Here is a 20567-nt window from a genome sequence, read left to right on the forward strand (position 1 = left end):
CAGACTTCAACAGACATGTTGGTGAGGGAAACAGAGGTGACGAGGAAGTGATGGGTAAGTTTGGTATGCAGGACAGGAATGCAGAAGGACAGATGGTGGTAGACTTCTCAAAAAAGATGGAAATGGCACATTTTTCCAGAAAAGGGAGGAGCATAGGGTGACATATAAGAGTGGAGGCAGGAGCACACAAGTTGATTACATCACGTTTCAAGTAAAGTGAAGGTAGAGGTGGCAAAGGCCAAACAAAGGGCATATGAGGATTTGTATGATAGGTTGGACTCTAAGGAGGGAGAGGTGGATTTGTCCAGGTGGGTGAGGCAGAGAGACAGAGATGGGAAGGATGTGTAGCAGGTTAGGGTGATTAAGGACAGGGATGGAAATGTGTTGACAGGTGCCACAAGTGTGATGGAAAGATGGAAGGAATACTTTGAAGAGTTGATGAATGAGGAAAATGTCAGAGATCGCAGAGTAGAAGAGGTGACTGTTGTGGAGCAGGAAGTAGCAAAGATCAGTAAGGATGAAGTGAGGAAGGCGTTGAAGAGGATGAAGAGTGGAAAGGCAGTTGGTCCTGACGACATACCTGTGGAGGTATGGAAGTGTTTAGGAGAGGTGGCAGTAGAGTTTTTGACTGGGCTACTTAACAAGATCTTGGAGAATGAGAGGATGCCTGAGGAATGGAGGAGAAGTGTACTGGTGCCCATCTTTAAGAACAAGGGAGACGTGCAGAGTTGTGGAAACTACAGAGGAATAAAGCTGATGAGTCACACAATTAAGTTATGGGAAAGAGTAGTGGAGGCTAGGCTGAGGTCAGAAGTGAGCATTTGTGAGCAGCAGTATGGTTTCATGCCAAGAAAGAGAACCACAGATGCAATATTTGCTTTGAGAATGCTGATGGAGAAGTACAGAAAAGCCCAGAAGGAGCTGCATTGTGTCTTTGTAGATTTGGAAAACACGTATGACAGGGTGCCGAGAGAGGAGCTGTGGTTTTGTATGAGGAAGTCTGGAGTGGCAGTGAAGTATGTTCGAGTGGTGCAGGACATGTATGAGAGCTATAAGACAGTGGTGAGGTGTGCTGTAGGGGTGACAGAGGAGTTCAAGGTGGAGATGGGACTGCACCAAGGATCGGCTTTGAGCCCCTTCTTGTTTGCTGTGGTGATGGACAGGCTGACAGATGAGGTTAGACAGGAATGGACCATGATGTTTGCAGATGACATTGTCATCTGTAGTGAAAGCAGGGAGCAGGTGGCGGAAAATCTAGAGAGGTGGAGGTTTGCTCTGGAAAGGAGAGGAATTAAGCTTAGCCGCAGTAAAACAGAGTACATGTGTGTAAATGAGAGGGACTCAAGTAGAACGGTGAGGTTACAGGGAGTAGAGGTGAAGAAGGTGGAGGATTTTAAGTACCTAGGGTCAACAGTCCAGAGCAACGGAGAGTGTGGAAAAGAAGTGAAGAGATGTGGGTGATAGTTGGTGTGGGTGAGGAAGACACAGAGGATAGGGTAAAATGGAGGCAGATGATTCGCTGTGGCGACCCCTGAGGGGAGCAGCCGAAAGGAAAAGAAGACAAGTAGCTATAAGGCTGAAATGTTTACTGGTAACATCAAATATTCTGTTGTTTAATTTCAGTCACTATCAGGTCTACTGAGACTCACACCATAAACCAATCTTTACCACTCTTTGTCCCTGTTGTCCTGTTTCCTCAAGCTGCAACATGAATTACAGTTGCCTCGTGGTGACAAACATTACAAAAGGCACCCTCCAATCCAAAGGTAGTGTTAGCTGACTAAGAAGGCCTGGCTCTGTGATCCATAGTTTCTATGTATGGCTTGCTTGTAAAGCATGTATTTACCTTGTCATGTGTGTGTTGATGAGGAGATAGTTAGCTTAGTCAGCTTTTAGGTCGCATCCTGATGCTGATGGGCTGTTGCGCTGCAACTACTGTAACACTAACAGAAATGAGTTGCTGTAAGGTCAGTAACTAATTATACTCATAAGGACGCAGAGTGTGTACTGTGTTTATTTTCACAGTGAGAGAGTGGAGGGTTGAGTTGTGTCTGACAAAACATGCTTTCAGCAAAACTACCATCTGGTCATGACACCTAAAAGGAACTAAAATAACTTACACATACCAAAGTACCCAAACAGCCCCCTCCTCCAAACCATCACTGCTGCCAGTGGCTACCTCTCTGTTATACTGTAAAAGAAAATATTATAGTTTCAAAGTGGCAACAATCAACATGTTTATAACGGCAGTGTATCAATGTGAAAATAAAACTGACTGACTGTACACTGTCTACTCAGAAGCAAAAAGAGACAGGTAGAAACATGCTGGTGAACACAGTGGTGCATTTAGCAGCTAAAGAACCAGGTATTTCCCAAAAAAGTTGGTAAAACAAAAAAGAAGCTTAAAGAGAAGGAATATTGGATTTACATTTATCAGATGGATCTCCGTATTAATGATAATGTTTGTCCAGCAACAGCTCCTGCTAAAAATTTCAGCATATTACCTTATACATTAATGTGCTGGTGTTGTGTTCATTCATACCTTACGTGCCCTTAAGTAGACCAAAAAATCAGTCATTGCAACACTTTGTATAGGCCTATATGATTTCAATATTGTTGGTCCAACTTAACATTAGCTTTTGACTAAGAGGCCTTTAAGTCAGTCCTGTACGAGTGAGGTCCTTTCCATTTTACATCTTTATATAAATTCAGTAATCACTGTGCAGTAAAATAAGAACACTGGCCCTTCATATCTGTGCAAATTGTTTTATATTTTTCTCATTTTAACTTGCAATGGTGTATTTTAAGTTATGGTTTTTTATTCATTTTGTCAGTCTCTATCCATCCATCCATTATCTATACCCCCTTATTCCTTAACCAGGGTCCCAGGGATCTGCTGGAGCCTATCCCAGCTCTCTCTGGGTGAAAGGCAGGGGTCCACCCTGGACAGGTCACCAGTCCATCACAGGGCCACATAGAGACAAACAACCTCACACACTCACACTCACTCCTATGGGCAATTTAGAGTCACCAATCAACCTGACATACATGTTTTTGGACTGTGGGAGGAAACCAGAGTACCTGGAGTAAACCCACACAAGCACAGGGAGAACATGCAGACTCCACACAGAAAGGCCCCTGATGGGTTTCTAACCAGGAACCTTTGTGCTGTGAGGCAACACTGCTAACCACAAGTCACCGTGCTGCCCTTGTCAGTGTCTAAACCTTTATGTTTATGTCTTTATTATGAGTGCAAGCCTTCATTTTATTCCTATTGAAGTGTATAAATTGAATGAAACCTACCGGTTTATTTAGTTTAGTTTAGCTAAAACAGAGCTGGACTCTGTTGTTGATTTGACATTTGAACACTGTCTAGTGAATCTTTTCCACAGACCTGCATTTCATTCTTGGTTTAATAGAGAATAAAATCTAAGAATAGAGACCCTTCACTGTAATAGACCCATCAATGATGTATATGTACAGTAGCCTGTTGTATTCTTTATGCAGGATAAATAGTATATACTTGGTATTCCCATGCACTCACAGTGTCATGTAGAAACAATAGTACCAATAGTATGTCTGAAAAGGTAGAGCTGCAGATTATAGCCTCCACGTTTTGAGACATAAGACACTTATACCTAATGCCTTACAGCACAAAATGAGCATTCAGTTAGTTAGTTATTAAAAGCTATTGTCCATGTTGTGTATGTATCATCATTGGCTCCACAGTGTTAAAGTTCAGTTCAGTACAGAACAACTACATGTGAAAACTACATGACAAGCTACATGACACACTTAGAGACAAATAGGCAAAAATGGTACATTTTCAAAGCAAAGCCTTTTCAGAGTAAGTTTTAACATTTCATATAGTTAAATTTGTAGACTTTACAAATAAGATTAGTTTGACAAAACAGACATGAACATGGTTACAGTGTGGCTCAAGTTTGCTTAACATGTATGTCTTTGAAGATTCTCATCTCGTCCAGGGGAAGTTATCTAGAGGTTGAGTCATGGCAACTGAACTTTCAGTTTTTTAGGTCAAAACGCTTCACCACCCATCCAGGTGGTTTCATCAGTTGGTGTGGTGTATTTCCCTTCCAAATTTGTGAACAGAATATCATACAACCCATTTAAAGGGAGTCTGTGACTCAGCTGACTACAACAGCGTCAGTGAGCTGTGGCGTAATCTGGTTCATAGACAGGTGTTTCCCTCCTGGGTGTGGCTCGATGTAGACAAAGTAAAAAAACATTCAAAATAAAAAGACATACACATGAGGAGGCAGGTATTAAATTCAGATGATACGACACTAGTGAGGAAAATGAGTGAAGACCTCCACCTAATGGCCAAATAGTGAGAACCATTCATATGGCTGCAAAAAGGCCTACAGATCTAAACTTATTATCCTGAAAGGACAGTTAAAGGATATAATAAAACAGTGCAGAATCAAAAAATAATTCATTTTTAAGATACTTATTGTAATGAAAAATGATTTTAAGCTTTTAAAATCTATTCCAACAAAAATCTCTTGTTGAAACATATGAGCAACAACATTTCCAATTAAATTGTAGAGGGGAATAAGATGGTATAGTGTCACAGTAAAGTGAAAAAATACTTTAATTAGTCTCTCATAACAGACCTATGGTGACAGCAGACATTTTTGACTTGTCATATCAGGCTTTTTTTTGTCTTTGTCTCTTTTTTTCCATGTGTCTCAGGCCTGCATATATTATGTCCAATGGCTTATGGATTCCAAATCCCCAACTAAAGTATAATTGCCATTGTGCATTTATTTACCATCTTGGGGTTGAAAGTTAAATCACCTCTTGCCCTGTCAAAAATTAATGTAAATTCTCTGATGTTTCTGCTTATGTTTGCGCAACTGTGCCATGATCATGTAGTAGTGATCTACAAACAGCGCTAGATGGCACTGCTGGTTCATGTGTTACATCCTAAGCAGGTCCCTGAAATCTAAAAGCCAGACAATGGGTAATATTTCCAACAGCCAGTCCAAGCATATCATTTTTTTAGACTGTCTTTGTATGCCTTCATGGTTTTGTCTCAGACTTTGGATCCACAGTAAAGATTTAAAATACGCTTTTTTATTATCTTAAGATTAGACCTGCTATTTTTCCATGTTTACATGTACATTGAAGGACTGACAATAAGCAGGAGCGGATTTTATTTTTTATTTTCCTTACAAAAACAATAAATAGCAAATTGTGTTATTTAATTTTCTTTATTATTTTTTAATTTTAACTTTTGTTATTATTGTTATCTGTTTGCAAAGATGGACATATTTTTTTTATTCAAACCAGCTCCCAGGTCACAACTGTTTATTAGTGGAAATGATTACTTTTGTGTTGCTTGGCTGAGAAATGATGACTGCATTTCAATATACTTAATTAATCCACAACATTGTTAATTGGGAATGTGAGCGGAGGTGACTTTGTGGACAGTTTTACCATCCACATGACCTGTTTTGATTGAGAAATATTGGGACATTTGTGCACTTTAACCAGATTTAATTGAGAGAATAAAATTGATCACATTAAAATTATTGCATTACATTTACTGGGACTTTGGTATTCCGCATGCTTGTTCGACATGGTTTAGTGGTTTGTCTAATTAAACTGAATAATCATTAACAAAACTTGTTTCACTTCCTGCTATAAGAAGATAAAGTGTCTGCTCTGCAAAAGGTCTGTTGTGCATGTGGCTCACTGCTATGGCTTCCTCACTTTAAGAACAGCACTCTGTGCTTTAGTTGCTACCATGAAATAAAACAGAACTATGGTGATAATAGAAAAATAATGGCAAACTGAAAGATATTAATCATAGGAATTTAATATGTTAATGTTAATCCAGAGAAACCATTGTGTGAATTGAAAGATACATTCCTGTAATTATGTTTCAAAAACAGCATTTGTGTTGCAAGAAAAACTGTAAAACTAAAGCAACTTGTTACAGAGAAAAAAATCTTTGCAAGTACAATGCAGCAGATTTACAGGTTGCAAATAGTGCCAGGCCTTTGTGTAAATCACCGGCTTTTGTTTCTGTAGTGCAGCACTGCATGTTGGAGTCTGATGGATTCTGATGGCTAAAATGAGTCACAGGAAGCCAGGCCTGGGGCTAGAGGTTGGTGTCAGAGCAGGCATAGAAAGAAAAAAATCTTACAGAGACTGCTGGGATCCATTGACACTTCTGCTGGCCACATCATATTGCTCCATGAACTGATAATTCTTATGAAGTTGATACAAAGGAAGGATTTAACAAGTACAGACTAATTTATAGAGATAGGGTGAAATATTATTGTCAGGGTAATCAGGGCCATTGACCCCAGCCAATAAAAGCAATTACATATATTGTGTTATCATCTCACGTTTACATACAGCAAATAATGAGCAAGCCACGGAAATACTGAATCTTTTTTGAATACCTATATTTTCAGTTCAGAAATATTCACATAGGTAATGGTCCAAAGTAATACATTTTTTTATATTTATTACACCTGAACTTTTTGCTAGCTACAAGGTATACAAGGGCATCCTTGAATCTTTTTAAACACAGGTATTTGGTTCATAAATGACAGTTAACCCCAAGGTCATGTTTAAATGTCATGAGTAGGAGAAGCCACAACCTGTTGGGAAAACACATATATTGATGCTAATGTAAAACTACAGTGTGTGAGGTGAAGAGAGGCTGAAGAGCGGCCCTGCTCTTTTCTAATTGAGTAAACTTGGTGATGGAGTGTGCTTTGGAGTGTGAGTGGGGAAAAGGGAAGTGAACAGATGTAATATATGTTTGAAACCTTCAGTGGGATTATGATATGCAAGATTAACAACAAACTAACTGTGTTTACTCCTCTCCCCTGCAGCTACGCCACCGAGACAGATTCATAATAATAATCCCCAGCTGGAAAACAAACAACATCTGGGTGTTGACAGGAGGGAAGAGGGCGAAATCTCAGCAGGGTAGGCGGCAGATGGTGACACTGCAGCAACACTTCTCCAGGTAGCACCTTCACCGAACCAACAACTGCGTTGACGTCTTCGACATACAGGGCATATGTTATTATAGCCTCACTAATACTGGAGTTTTAGGGGCAAATACCAGTGTCAGTATTTGGGAAGTTAAAGGGGAACTCAGTTTACTACTGGAAATATGAAAATGTTCATTCATTCATTCACTCATTATCTATACCCACTTATTCCTAATTAGGGTCTTGGGGTGTGAAAATGCTTTAAAGACAAACTCCTAAAACTTTTAAGAAAATACATTGGTTATGGCTGATTAATTAATACAATTGATATAGTTGCCTTGTGCCCTTGAAAACATTGAAGCTTACTTAGCAATGCAGAGTAGAATGAAGTGAAAACACACTACTGACACACACTACTAGTCAAAACGTTGGACACACTTTACCAGTAAACTGATTGAGAAAGTGTGTCTAAACTTTTGACTGGTACTGTATGATCATCTTAAAAGCTGTGATGACACAAGGGTTAGTATGAAGTTGCCTATATACAATAGCAACACTTATGGAGGAACCACAGCATTCATTTAGATTTGTTTTTCCAGCCATTGGATCTGTAATGCTGAGAAGTACAGTACTGTCTGGTGTTCATCTGATATATTGATAAGTGCAGGTTTAAATGGGCAGATTTCTCAGCAACGTCATCAGAGGTTGGATGATGATATGAAGGCCGTAGATGGTTCTACATTGAAACTGAAGGAGTAAACACTATGTATGTGTGTGCTTAAAGTAGTTTAATGAACATTGCTAAGGCTTGGCGTTTGACATGTCTTTGGATCTTCAGCTTAGAAGTCTGTAAGAGCTGACAGAGGAGCAGACTAGTGGCTGTGGTTGGAATATGTAGTCTGTTATCTTATAATTTTGGAGACAAATAAATGTGTGCAAAGTGTGTGATCCTGCGTTTTGATTTGACTTGTGCTTTTAAGTTCAAGTCATGCTGTCAGTTGATCTCTATGGACGCACACAGGTCAATTCTCTCCGACCAACTAACTTTGTGTACAGCCTCATTTAGCATTGTTTAGAATGCTGCTAGCATGTGCTAAGATATCACTGAAATATGTGATATGGTACCACAAGTCTAATAATAAAGAGTTTGTGTGACTACAAAAACTTTATTCATGTGTCACATACAAATTCTCCTCCAAACAGTAATTTCACATTTTCCAGCATTATTGGAAAATGTCTGTATATAAGCTATTATGGCATTGTGGAAATGTGTTTTCTACCACTATGCTGTGTGTGCATCCTTGAATGTTGTAAAGGAGAAATCTGTCTATTAGCTTGCAGGACCATGAGCTACCTGAGATAAACTGTAAAAGGTCTTCTCAAAGTAGGTTGCTTTGTGTGTTTTGCTTTGTGTGTTTTGACTAAAGACATCATTTCCTGGGCCACAGATTAATTTGGGATTTGTTGGTTGATACTCTACGTTCAGCCATTTTTGTGCAGGGCCATTTCCCTAGCAGATAGCAGATAGTTGGCATATGGGTAATAGGCTACAGGTCTGTCTAGTAATGAACACTGACACAAACTCATGTAACTGTTTCACTGTTTATAAAAACATTTAAGACAGCATTGCTCAGAACACTCAAACCATGACCACTGCAACATTATAGCTTTCCAATTATGGTGACAAGATCAGAGATTCCTCTTTCCCCTAACAGTAGCTAATATCATAGTGGATTAAAAGCCAGTGTGACAAGCCATCTAACTGAGAAACAAAGAAAATGCACATCCATCAAAGGCCAAACACCAGATGTAATGAACTGCTGGACTTCTGTGATGACATCCAAAAGTTTCATTAACTTGAGAGCTCACTACATGTAGAGGTTGTCTTTAAAAGGAAAAACATATGTTTTTGGGGACACTACAACTTGATATGAAGTGTCAATCTTGTCCAAAGATCAACCACTATTTTGAACCCCACTTACTGATCTCCCCTCCCAGCAAGTTCACTCCTACCATGCAGAAAATATTTGAACTGTTGAAAGATATTTAAGAGAAAACCATGTAAATACATTTTTCCTAAAAGGGGAAATAATTTCCAGTTTCCATTGAATTGGATGTTCTGTTTAAATCACATTCTCTTATCCTATATTTTTGTGATTCAGTTATTCTTGCTACATGCAGACTGGGAGCATAAAGCAGCCTTTTAAAGCAAACCCTAACTTTCAGTGTTTTTTGCAAGTGATATGCCTTTAAACACTGTTCTCTAAGGACCTTTAATTGGTTCTGGTGAAGCTCAAGGGGAGCTTTTCTGTTTCATATTTTATTTACAGCACAATGTTTTTGCTAAAAACTTTAAATTGACTTTCAAGTTTTCAGATATTTTCCACATGAAAAGAGTTTCAATTGGATACTACACTGAGTAATTACTGCTTTTTGCAGTCAAAATAGTCATCTTATTAGTGCACTGTTTCAAATACTTTTAGATTATTTTGTTGTATGATTTCTCTGTGTAATTTGAAATTACATTAGTTTGAATTCGTCTAAATGCTTGTGTTTGGTCATCCTTTTTTTTAAAACATAAAATCATCAGGATCACTATGATGAAAAAAAGAGCATTTGTTTTTTTGTTTTTTTTTTAATGTCAGTTTCTTTATTGCAATTTGAACAGCTTCCTTTTATGCAGATTACACTAAGTACCTATGCAGATTGATCACTAAATCATAGTGCTCTAGTATACAGTAGGTAAGTTTGAATTAATGAACAAAACCTGCATAGATTTAGATGTGCATCCAAAGGAGTGAAAATATTATTCGTTTTTTTTAATTGGTACTCCTGAAGTGACTTATAGGTACAGTTACTATAAATAGTAATAAAATATAGTAGAAAACAAACAAGGTTAGAAGTGGAGGCTTGAGCTTATAGAGCTGCGGGAAGTTCAACTCATTCACCTCTCTCATTTATGAGCGTTAAAAGCAATCTAAAAAACTAGAAAGCAATTCTCTCTTACACCGTGAAGGTAGGGCATGTAATGTATAAAAATAATATAGATCGAAGACATATATGCAATAATAAAGGTATTTTTATTGTATGTAGTTAGAGCTGGATTATACAGGACAGGAACAGGCAAAATTCCTTTATTTTACATTAACACACAGAGGGTCTGATCTACAAAAAAAAGGCCTGCACACATTTATATTGCAGTTTTCATTGAGTTTGCATAAAACTAATTAGTAATATATTAGGAGGCAATGAACATAAACAATAAGCAAATTAAGTATAAAAGGAGAATGGAGAGATAGAAAGAGAGATGCAGCAGGTTTAGATACTCAGAGATGTTGCGGGTGGAGATTGAAATTAATACGGGTAATAACGAGGTAAAACAGTCAAACTGTTGCTTAAACTTAAAAAACAAATTATTTTGGTCTGTAGTGTTTTTAAATCCTTGGTGGTGAACTTGAACTTTCTATTCAAATTTAATGAACACAAACCACATTTCCCCATCCATTATTCTTTTGCATTAGAGTAATCACCTACAGTTTCATACTCGGTAATAATTGCCTAATGGCTTCGTTTTTGTTTCTAACAATCAGGCTTTAGTTATAGCTTATCTGTACTGTTTAATGCAAATGTATTTCCTCCATGCTACAGCCTTACTTGATCAGCTCTGCATAGGCAGCAAATTTTCCTTGCAAAATTGACAGTCTCAAAGAGAGTGACCCAAGTCTATCCAATGTAATGCATCTTCTGTTAACATGTCTCACCCTGTTAGTTGCTTGAGCCTCCCTTAGATGCATGTGCAGTGAAGAGTGCACACAATTGTACATAAACCCCAGCCTGCTGCCACCATCTGATACATACAGCCTGTCTTTAGAGCAGAGTGTGTCTCATCTGCAGTTGAAAAGATGCTACAAACACCTTAATATATCTGACCCTGCGTACCTTATTATGTACAAAAACAGATCTTTTGTCCACTGACTGATAATAATGATAATGAAGTGTTCTTTTGGGATTTATCATTTAAATACACCTAAATAATGGAAAAACATCCATGAGAATATAATTGTTTCCTCATGCAAATACAAATTTTCTAAAATCACAGTGAGTATAGCTGCTGTTCACTGATATTATATTTAATTAGTATTTAATTAGTGTAAATAATCACAATTTAATGAAAATTTACTTTAAATGTAAAATTATTTTACTGTGCGACGGTTTTGTAGAAGGATTTTTACAGGACCCAAGGTTGCAGACAACAAAGGCTTTATTGAATGCTGAGGAACGAGGAAAAAAAAAATCAACTCAGGAAGGCAGGGACAGGAACAGGCACAGAAAACTCAGGAACACACGGACCAAAAGAACAGGTCCAATCTGAAACTCACAGGAGCAGAAACATGGCAAACTCAAAAGTCACAGTGACATGGTGCATGGCACTGAACACTGAGTAAACTCAATAATTCAAGGGGAAACAAAGGAACAAGGCAGGTATATATAGACATGGAACAAAAGACCAGTAGAACACAGATGTAACTCATCATGGTGATTTGAACATAAAAATACTTGGGGCTAAACCAGACGAAACAGGAAAACGAAAACCAAAATAAAAGTCCAACAAAAAAAGTCCAAGCACAAGCCTGTAACACAGAGGACAATGGAACTTTTTCTGCATGCTTTTAGATAAAACTAGCTTATCAAGATGTCCAGTCTGTTATGTCCCCCCCTAATCTAAACTTGGCAAAATAACTTCATATAGTTTTTTTCATGTTCACTTTTGAATAAATTTAATTTGGTAACATTGCATCTGTATCAGGCATTTAAACAACATATTGTACAATGCCTCCCGTCCAGTCTTTTTAATTAACAGGAATAATAGGAATTTAATATTGTTAATGTTATTATTATTATGCTATATGTGATAAATGAATCAGTTGTATACAGTGAACTTCTTAAAGAAGGGTCTGAAGGACTTAATTTTGTGTATAAAGGTCTGTTTACTAATAATGGGGATTTCTACTTAGACTGAAAGCAGTTTTAATCTGTCTCTAATGAATTCCTGAACTTTATGGATTATCCTTTTAAATATTTTACTTTGTCTGTTTGGCCTTGTCTTACTTCTCCAGGGCATCCCAGATAAGGAAGGTTAAATTAACCGAATGCCGAAATCTAGAATAATGAAGTTTGTAGTAAGCAGCTTTACAGGTTTTGCAAAAAGATACAACTGACACTGTTGTGTGAACCCAGATCCTGGGTAATCCTGCAACATCCTAACTCACTTAGAGCAAAGCAAAAATTAGGTTTTTCATAACACAGATTACATTGAATACAGAGAGACCAGCAGAGACTGGGATTGCGTGAAGCTACTACAAAGCCTTGTCAGGCTCGAGACAGACAGGGTGGGAGCTTGTTTTGTCTTTCTGAGAGCACTCAGCTGTGCATTATTTCCTGCATGGTCCATAGAGGGACCAGGAGACACATTTTCTCATCAGTGCCCAATCACAAACACAGAAGGATAACTAACTCTGAAGAGGGGAAGCTGAGGACCTGTGTGGTTAGCTTCATTTTAGATGACTTGCTTCAGTAGGAATCAGTAGGAAAGCAGCATGGAGTGAGTGAATGACATGGGAAAAGTAGAGGTAATGAATGAAATATTGCAGAGAACATTTTTGATAGGAACCAAATGAACTTCTGTGACTCCATGAGCAGCAGTCATTCCGAGACAAAACTTAAAAAGGAGCCACTCCAATGTGAGAAACTGTCAATGTTGAATTGCGGCAGTTGCGTTTCATGATGTGGAAGCTCAGATGCCATGAAATGTTAGTGAATAATGTAGAAAAATACTGCTGAGGTACAGCCAGTGCTGTATGAATCATAAAGAGAAGAAACCTGAAAACTCTGTATGTAATAATGATGATACTACTTGTTTAAAAATAGGATAAAACTATTTTTTGGACATATTTGTGAAAGAAACATCTAAGATTTAGGTTTTGGGAGTGGCATTTTGTATAGCAGGATTTGACAGCTGAAAGCCAGCACTGAGACACTGTCAACTATCCAGGTGTAATACTGACTGAAACATGTCATAGTCCTGTATAGGCTGTGAATAATGCACACTGCTTTTCCCTTATGTAATTGAACTAAATACAGTAGGTGTGCTGTATACATGAAGTTTCCTGTTTATAATATATTAATTTTTGATTTCATGGATTGTGCTTGCCAATGACAGATGACCAGACTACCTAGGACTATGTAGAATCTCTAGATCTCTAGGCATTAAGTAGATTGTAACCTCAGCACACTGTACGTTACCCTATGATTGAACTCAGGATGTGGAGTAACTAGATGTTTCCTGGAGTAATGTAGAACTACTGAGACCTTAGATAAGCCTCTGTTATGGCTAACAATGTCTGCCACTGACCTGGTTTACTGTCTGTTTACTGTCTGAATTTTAAGAAATTGTTTTAGTGTTGATAATAGACCAATGACCAAGTAATGATGTTCTTAGTGGAAACCAAAAGTTTACACCACTGGAGAAAAGTAATGTAGGGGCACTGAAAACAAGATTATAATAATAGTAATTACCTTTCTTTTAATAATTACAGTTTTAACATGTCAGGCATGTTGCTTTTTTGTTAAGTCAAAGATTTTGTGAGAACAGAATAGGACAAACACAGTGAAGAAACTTTCTAACTACATTCTTCCCCATGCAGTGTGTCATAAATTTAAATAATTTACAACATTTTCCATTTGTTGGACACATTCAGACCCAGAGTGCTTCGGTCACAGTACTGCACTCTCAGCATGGGAGGTCCCGTTGGAATTCGAACCGCCAACCCTGACAGTGTTAATGGTGTGTTTGAACCTTTGAGCAACACATATCTGCATGTCACATCTGACCTTTCAGATTTCACATATTCACATCAAATGACTCAGTTTGTCGATTTCTAGACTTAGAGCTAAATTAATACTTAGGTTCAGTATTCACATCACTGACTTCACCCGCTGTTTTCATTTTGGCCGGGTTTGTTTCAGGTCAGTGGCAGTGACTGGGGGCAGGAATGCCAATGGTTTGCTCACAGTCAGCAGCTAGTGCTAATAGCTGCACCAGACATGAGGGAAACTGCTGTGGAAGTAACAGGGCAAAAAGTCACTGTGCACCACCTTATGGGATACACGGTCAGTGGCCATCAGGCATAAACATCTCAGAGGGGAAACAATTACAGAACCACAAAGGAACACGTACTGATACGGCAGATGCCATTTGAGCAAATGACAGCTGCTATATTATGTGTTCTGAAATCTTGAAAAGTTTTTACCTTCGTCTGAAGAGGAAAAGTTGGTGAATCCATAAAAGCAAAATGTGAGAGCGCAGTGGAAAAAGACAAATTAATAATGACATGCACGAAAAAAGGTGATTTAAATGTGAAAGGAAATAGCACTAGACCAAAGAAATCTGTGTGCAGTGATGCAGCTATTCCCCCACTTAATATGTGAAAGAAACAGAAATATTTTAACATGTTTTCTACATTTTTAAAATTATTTGAGGTTTGTTTAGCACGCTTGTTATATCATCTTGTTATGGTCTCTTCTTCTGCAATATGCACCCGACTGAAGAATGAGCACTAGTAGCTGTTTTTCTTGACAAACTGACTCCTAATAGTTGCATAATTGCAGTGGATGATGACATGCATTCATTTGCAGACAGATAAGGCTAACAACTAATTAGTCAACATGAATGTAGCAGCTAAACTGTCAGATTTTTCTCTCAGGAGTCAGTGGAGACAAAAAAACAGAATTAAAGGGAGTGTGAATATTGGATGTGTTCATCAAGGGAAGCTAATATTACGCCATATCTGCAGAAACCAGCAGTTGTTGTCTAAAACATTTGCACAATGTTAAAATGATAAGGTAGTAATGAGGGATGTAACGGTATGAAAATTTCATATCACGATTACAAGGACCAAAGTTATCACGAGTTTCACTATTACTGCAGTTTTGTTAAAATGAGATGAAAAAAGAACTGATACACACACTGAAAACATGAAAAGTTTTAAATTTGAAACTAACAAATACAACTAGCAGCTGTCCAGGACGGTACACACACACATTTTAAATGAACAAAAATAAGTCAGGTGACCAAAATACTGGAATACTTGATTTCCTTATTTGTAATGACTGTTGTTGATAGCAACACATTATAACACAGCACACATCCTTGTCTCTTGGATCACCGCGGAGGCATGGACACGCTCTCTCGTTTCATTTAAATGCAACTTGTTGTCTTGCATCTCAAAAATAAAATCAGAGGAATTCAGTATTAATACTACTCCAACATTTTCCCTGATATGTCAACCTTAATAGTTTGAACGTGTTCGTCACGGTAATCATTCATCACTAGTTGTAATATGTTAGTGTTGTGTTTAGAACATGTTTTTACACCCCAAAGAAACAAAAAACACTTTTAAGCAACAATGTTTTATGTTTTACAGAAACTTTGTGAAAAACAGGTCGCAGAAGCATGTTGGTTTCAGGGTCAGTTAAAATATTGAACCACTGAATTTTTGTTTTCCTAATATACAGAATATACAGTATATGTTCATTAAGACCTTTTTCATAACAAGGTTCAACAAGTGACAATGTTTATCTTCAACTTTTATTTCCTTATTTTGTACATTCATCATTATAAACATATAGACTTTTAGAACAATATGTTTAAATGTTAATGATAAACAAGTGACTTGTTCCTCTGTCAAACAAAACTTCTCAACAGCAGATCTTTATGTGCATACAGTAGACAGAATTTTCAACTTCTTATAAGCATTAAATTCCTCTGTCAGCATTGTGTCATTGTGGATGGATGTGGAAAAATCAGGGCATCTTAAGGGGTGCAGATTAGATGATGGTGTCTAATGTTCATGATGTCAGTCCACTGCACCCAGTGGGCTGACATCATTACTGTATCTGCTGTGCTAGAAAAATTGCTTGTACTATAGACTTTAATTTCACAAGTCTTCTATTGTGGTTTAAACTAAAATAACCTACTACAGACATGCAACTACTACAAACACAGCAGACATGCATAGTCCTGAAAGGATAAGTTCTACCTACTTTGGTGATCCCCCTTTTTTTTCTTTAGTGCAAGTGTAAGAATTTAGTTCCTAGATAATGTATTGTAATGAGTTTGCCAATCACTTGATTAGTGCATGATGTAGTGAAACTCCCATCTGCCCCAGCTGTATTTTATGTTTAGTGCTGATTAGCAGGTTAGCATGCTGCTAATCTAAGATGATGAACAAGGTAAAAATTGTACCTGGTAGAACATCAGCATGTTAGCCCTGTCATAGTGATTATGTTAGCAGGTTGAGCAGTGAGGCACTTGAATGCCTGCATATGTATAGTCCTGTTCAGGTAGGTCAAATTTTTAAGTCATACCTCTCTGCAAATACAATATACTTGCAATTGATATGGTCAAACTATTCTAGTTAGGACTTTAAGTGGTTTGAAATATTGTTTATCCCTAATATTTATTGATTGATTAGAATATATAGAAATTCTCTCATTCAGTGGGCTGCAGTCTGACCAGTTTTTCTGCTGTTTTCTTGAACACAGTATGGAGGAGACAGTACGTACCTTGCTGCAGAATCAGGACACCCTGGAGGGTCCAAAGGTCGACCCACTGGACCTCATGAAAGCATACAAGGTACAAGAAAGACTTTCATTCACCACAAGATGTGTTTAAGTCATTTGATATCATATTTGTTTGAAGACACTGATGTTACTGTTGTCTGCACAAAGTTTGTGATAAAGTACATTTTTTTCAGTAATGTAATACAAAACTCTGATAAGAAAAAATGTGGACAGTTGATTTTTAATCACTTTCACTGACTGATTTACTAGTTTAGGATAGGCATAAGGCTGATTTATCTTTACATGCTGTATAGTATTGCTCTCACTATGAAGATAATTTAAAGTTATTGCTTCAAGTTTTGAGTTAAGTCTTTAATATACTCTGTCACAATTGTGATGTAAATGGCAGGATTAGGTTTTTTTTGTATCTAATATGTATCTAAAGGCTATGAAAAATAAAAAACTGACTACTGTGAACAGGATACAGATATTACAATCACGGTAACAAGTATAAAGAGACAGACAGAGAACTCAGGAACTCAGAACTCAATCCAAAAACAGAGAACAAAAATTAATTATGTTCCAGAGTATAAAAGCATAATAACCAGATAAAGCATTATAGTACCTTTGGAGAGCTGATTGTTATTATCCGCCTGGTTGAGGAGCAAATCTGAAGAGCTCTCTCCTACCACTGACCTGTTCAACTGAGCTTGAAGCATCTGAACAACACATACTGGTTTAATGTCAAAGTAATTCATCAAAAATACTGGCGCAATATATTTATTTGCATTTTCCCAGATATTTGCAGTGTAGTTGAATGGCAGATATTTTCCCATCATTTTTATGTTGACTTGAAGTGAATTAGGATAAAACTGCATTTATTTAAAACCAAATAAATATACTCGGGACAGGCATGAAATATTGCCATGCTTCGGTGCCCATACGAAGATTGTTGTGTTGTCAGTTGACATTCAGGGTGATTGTGTGGCTACAGTCTGTTTCTGTCTTAAAATTAAATTAGTTTCTAAATGGGCAGGTAAAAATGCTAATACAGCATAATGGATTTAATTGTTGTATTAGTCATTTTAAAAGGCACTGACAAACCAAAAAACACAAATCCTTTTCTAAAATATTCAAATGACCAGGAGCATTTAAGGTAAGAAATAGAGGCTGGCCTCTACTAAAACAAAAATTTAGAATAACATACATTTCCACAGTGCCACGTCATTACAACAGATTCCTATTATACTCACTAATCTGCTGTTTTTTAAACAGAAATGATTTTATACTTATACAATAATTTTGTTTCTTCTGCTCAATCAATGAACAGCTAATGTTAGAAAAACAACAATTCTTGGTCTTTTCCATGTTCAATAAAAACATGAAAAATCAGCAGTACATGCACATGACACTTGGATCACAAGGGGGTGGTTTGATTGAATGTAGCATGGGTTGATCAGATTTTGAAATGAAGCAAAGTTTTTTTTCTATAAAATATGTAGCGTGCTGTTTATCAAAACATATTTCTGTACTGGAACTTCCAGTTCTATATAGTCTGGGACCCACTGGGAGAATTATTCTTCATTTCCTAGCCACTTTGATGCATGAATTTTTGACACACACACTCTCTGGGTTCCAGGACAAACTCCTGGAGGAAATGTGGAAGCAGCAGGACAGTCTGGAGGGTTCTGGAGCCACAGCAGCAGAGATGCCCATGTTGCCTGAGGCCAGTGGGGGATTGGAAGAAAATTCACAGGACAGCAATCCCCTTCTTGAGCGACTCAGAGCCCTGGAGGTAGAGCGGATTGCATGGTCTTCCTCTTACCTTACCTTACCTATTTCCCATTTCTCCATCACTTTTCCTGCTACCTATGTCCTTTCCCTACATTCCTAAAATGCCATAGTATTCAGTATATTGAGGATACTACTGATAATGTATTACTAAATTAAATGTATTTGACTTGCTATCTATACAGCCTTGTGTGAGCAGTTCAAGGACAGCACACAAGGCTGTTTTGCCAAGGATTTCCAGTGTTCTGGCTACCCAAAGTGTTTTTTACTTTGTTATTTAAGAAAGCTTACAGGTTTTGTAGGGTTTTAAAGAAATGGCACCAGTGTTAGGACATCCTTAATTTTACAAGTTATTAATTTTTGACACAATGTGCTCACCTGTGCAACTTCATTTTGACTGCAGATTGTGGCCTGTGAGACAAATCTGCCCCTTTATTGAAATTACAGTAATACCTTTCTAACTGACCTTGATCAAAACCTTTGAGCATAATCTACTGCAGACCCTTGTGCTATAGCTTTGAATTAATATTTTTAAGGTTTTGGGCTGTTTTAAGTGGTGTTATAAAATGCAAAATATCTAGCTGAGTGCTTGTCTGTTTTAAAATGTCAGCTTTAAGTTAGGGAGATCCAATGTCCATAACAATAGTTCAAAAGCTGCCTAAAGTAAATATGAATTCCTAAAGCTGCCTAGAGTAAATATGAACACTGAAACAAGAAATATGTCAGTTACCATGACTGTGGAAGTCATCTGTGTAGACATATTATCAAAACCATTTACTTTCTTAATTAAATACCTCTGAAATGATAACTGACCACTGCTGTGTCATTCATATCATCTGAGAGACTATGTGGATTGATCCAAAAACACCATTGAGATATGCAGATGATAAACAAGTATGATCAGTGCTTCATCGTGCCTCTGACCATTTTTGCAAACTACTGAAAATGAGTCCCCATTATGATGAAGAGCAGCCCCACAGGCTTGGAAACAGCAGAAGACAAAGGAGATATTCATATCCAGGAGGTGATAATTAACACACTGACAGGGTTGTTAACATTTGGAGTCAGTGTTCCAGCAAATGTACAGTATACCTCTCTGTCACACCTTCCCTGCTGAAAAGGTAATAGGATTTACCATCTGTTGAGGGGTCTCAGCCAGGCATTATTTATAGCAATGGTGCTGTATCTACTGCAAAGCATGGTCTGAAGAAGAACACCTAGAAACAGTATTCACTTTTTATACTGCTTTGTGATTTTATTTTCAAATGCAGTTATTGACGTGACATTATACTACAGTATAGATACTGATGGTACTGTAACTAAGCTTTTCACTGAATACCATTAAATATAGGTGCCAATGAGATGTATTCAGAACAGTCTCATAAATCAGTCTCATACATCAGTCAAATAAAATACCAATGTAAAAAATGATTAACCAAAATATTGTAATTCTAATAAACAATTTAAAAAAATGCAAAATCTAGTAAGATGATAGGCACTTACATTTAATAATAATTATGTTACAAGTAGATTTATAGCACCAATGTGTTTTATGTAGTCTATCTGTGATTCTGTCTTTGCCACCTGCATCCTGTCTTTGTTTCAATTCTGTTTATTGTTACTTATTTTGTACAGCACTTTGGTCAATGGTAGTTCTAATTGTGCTTTATCAATAAAATGAGATTGAAATTGAAAATTGATATATTTTTACAGCAGTTTAAAATATATCAAGTATATATTTAATATATTAGTTTACAGATGTTTTCATCCTGAACATAAAAAAGGGTAGTGTTTTCAAACAGTGCACAAGGGTTAATGTTGCATCCTACATCAAGATGACAGCACTGTTTGTGCAGGTTCAAGTGATTACTAGCATGGAAATACTGGCAATGTTAGGACTATTGATTTTTGATTTTCTGTGGTAGTACTACTTAAGAAAGCTGCATAAGATCTTGTTTTGTCTTGTTTCATCTTTTTTTCATTTAAAGAATGAAGTGTTGACTTAAAATTACTGGTTTTCTTGTCTACTTTGTTGACCCTAATGGATAATTTTGAGTGTATTTTGCAGTTTTCATGCCATTGCCTCTTTATGGTGGCTGCCTTTAGCTTAGCCACATTTGTAATTAAACTTTAATGCTGAACTGGAGAAACATTACAGGGTTTTCCATTTAGCTG

General features: G+C 37.2%; 1 protein-coding gene across 1 annotated transcript in view; it reads left to right on the top strand.

Annotated features, from left to right (window-relative positions):
• Positions 1-20567, top strand: part of LOC113124054 (nck-associated protein 5-like) — a 65776-nt gene that overhangs the window by 8329 nt on the left and 36880 nt on the right. The window contains exons 2-4 of the mRNA XM_026296517.1: positions 6876-7012; positions 16584-16674; positions 18241-18396. Coding sequence (XP_026152302.1) covers positions 6984-7012; positions 16584-16674; positions 18241-18396 — 276 coding nt within the window. The 5' untranslated portion in view covers positions 6876-6983. The remainder of the gene's footprint in view (positions 1-6875; positions 7013-16583; positions 16675-18240; positions 18397-20567) is intronic.

The sequence above is a fragment of the Mastacembelus armatus genome, chromosome 21 (assembly GCF_900324485.2).
Source record: "Mastacembelus armatus chromosome 21, fMasArm1.2, whole genome shotgun sequence".
Classification (NCBI taxonomy): domain Eukaryota; kingdom Metazoa; phylum Chordata; class Actinopteri; order Synbranchiformes; family Mastacembelidae; genus Mastacembelus; species Mastacembelus armatus.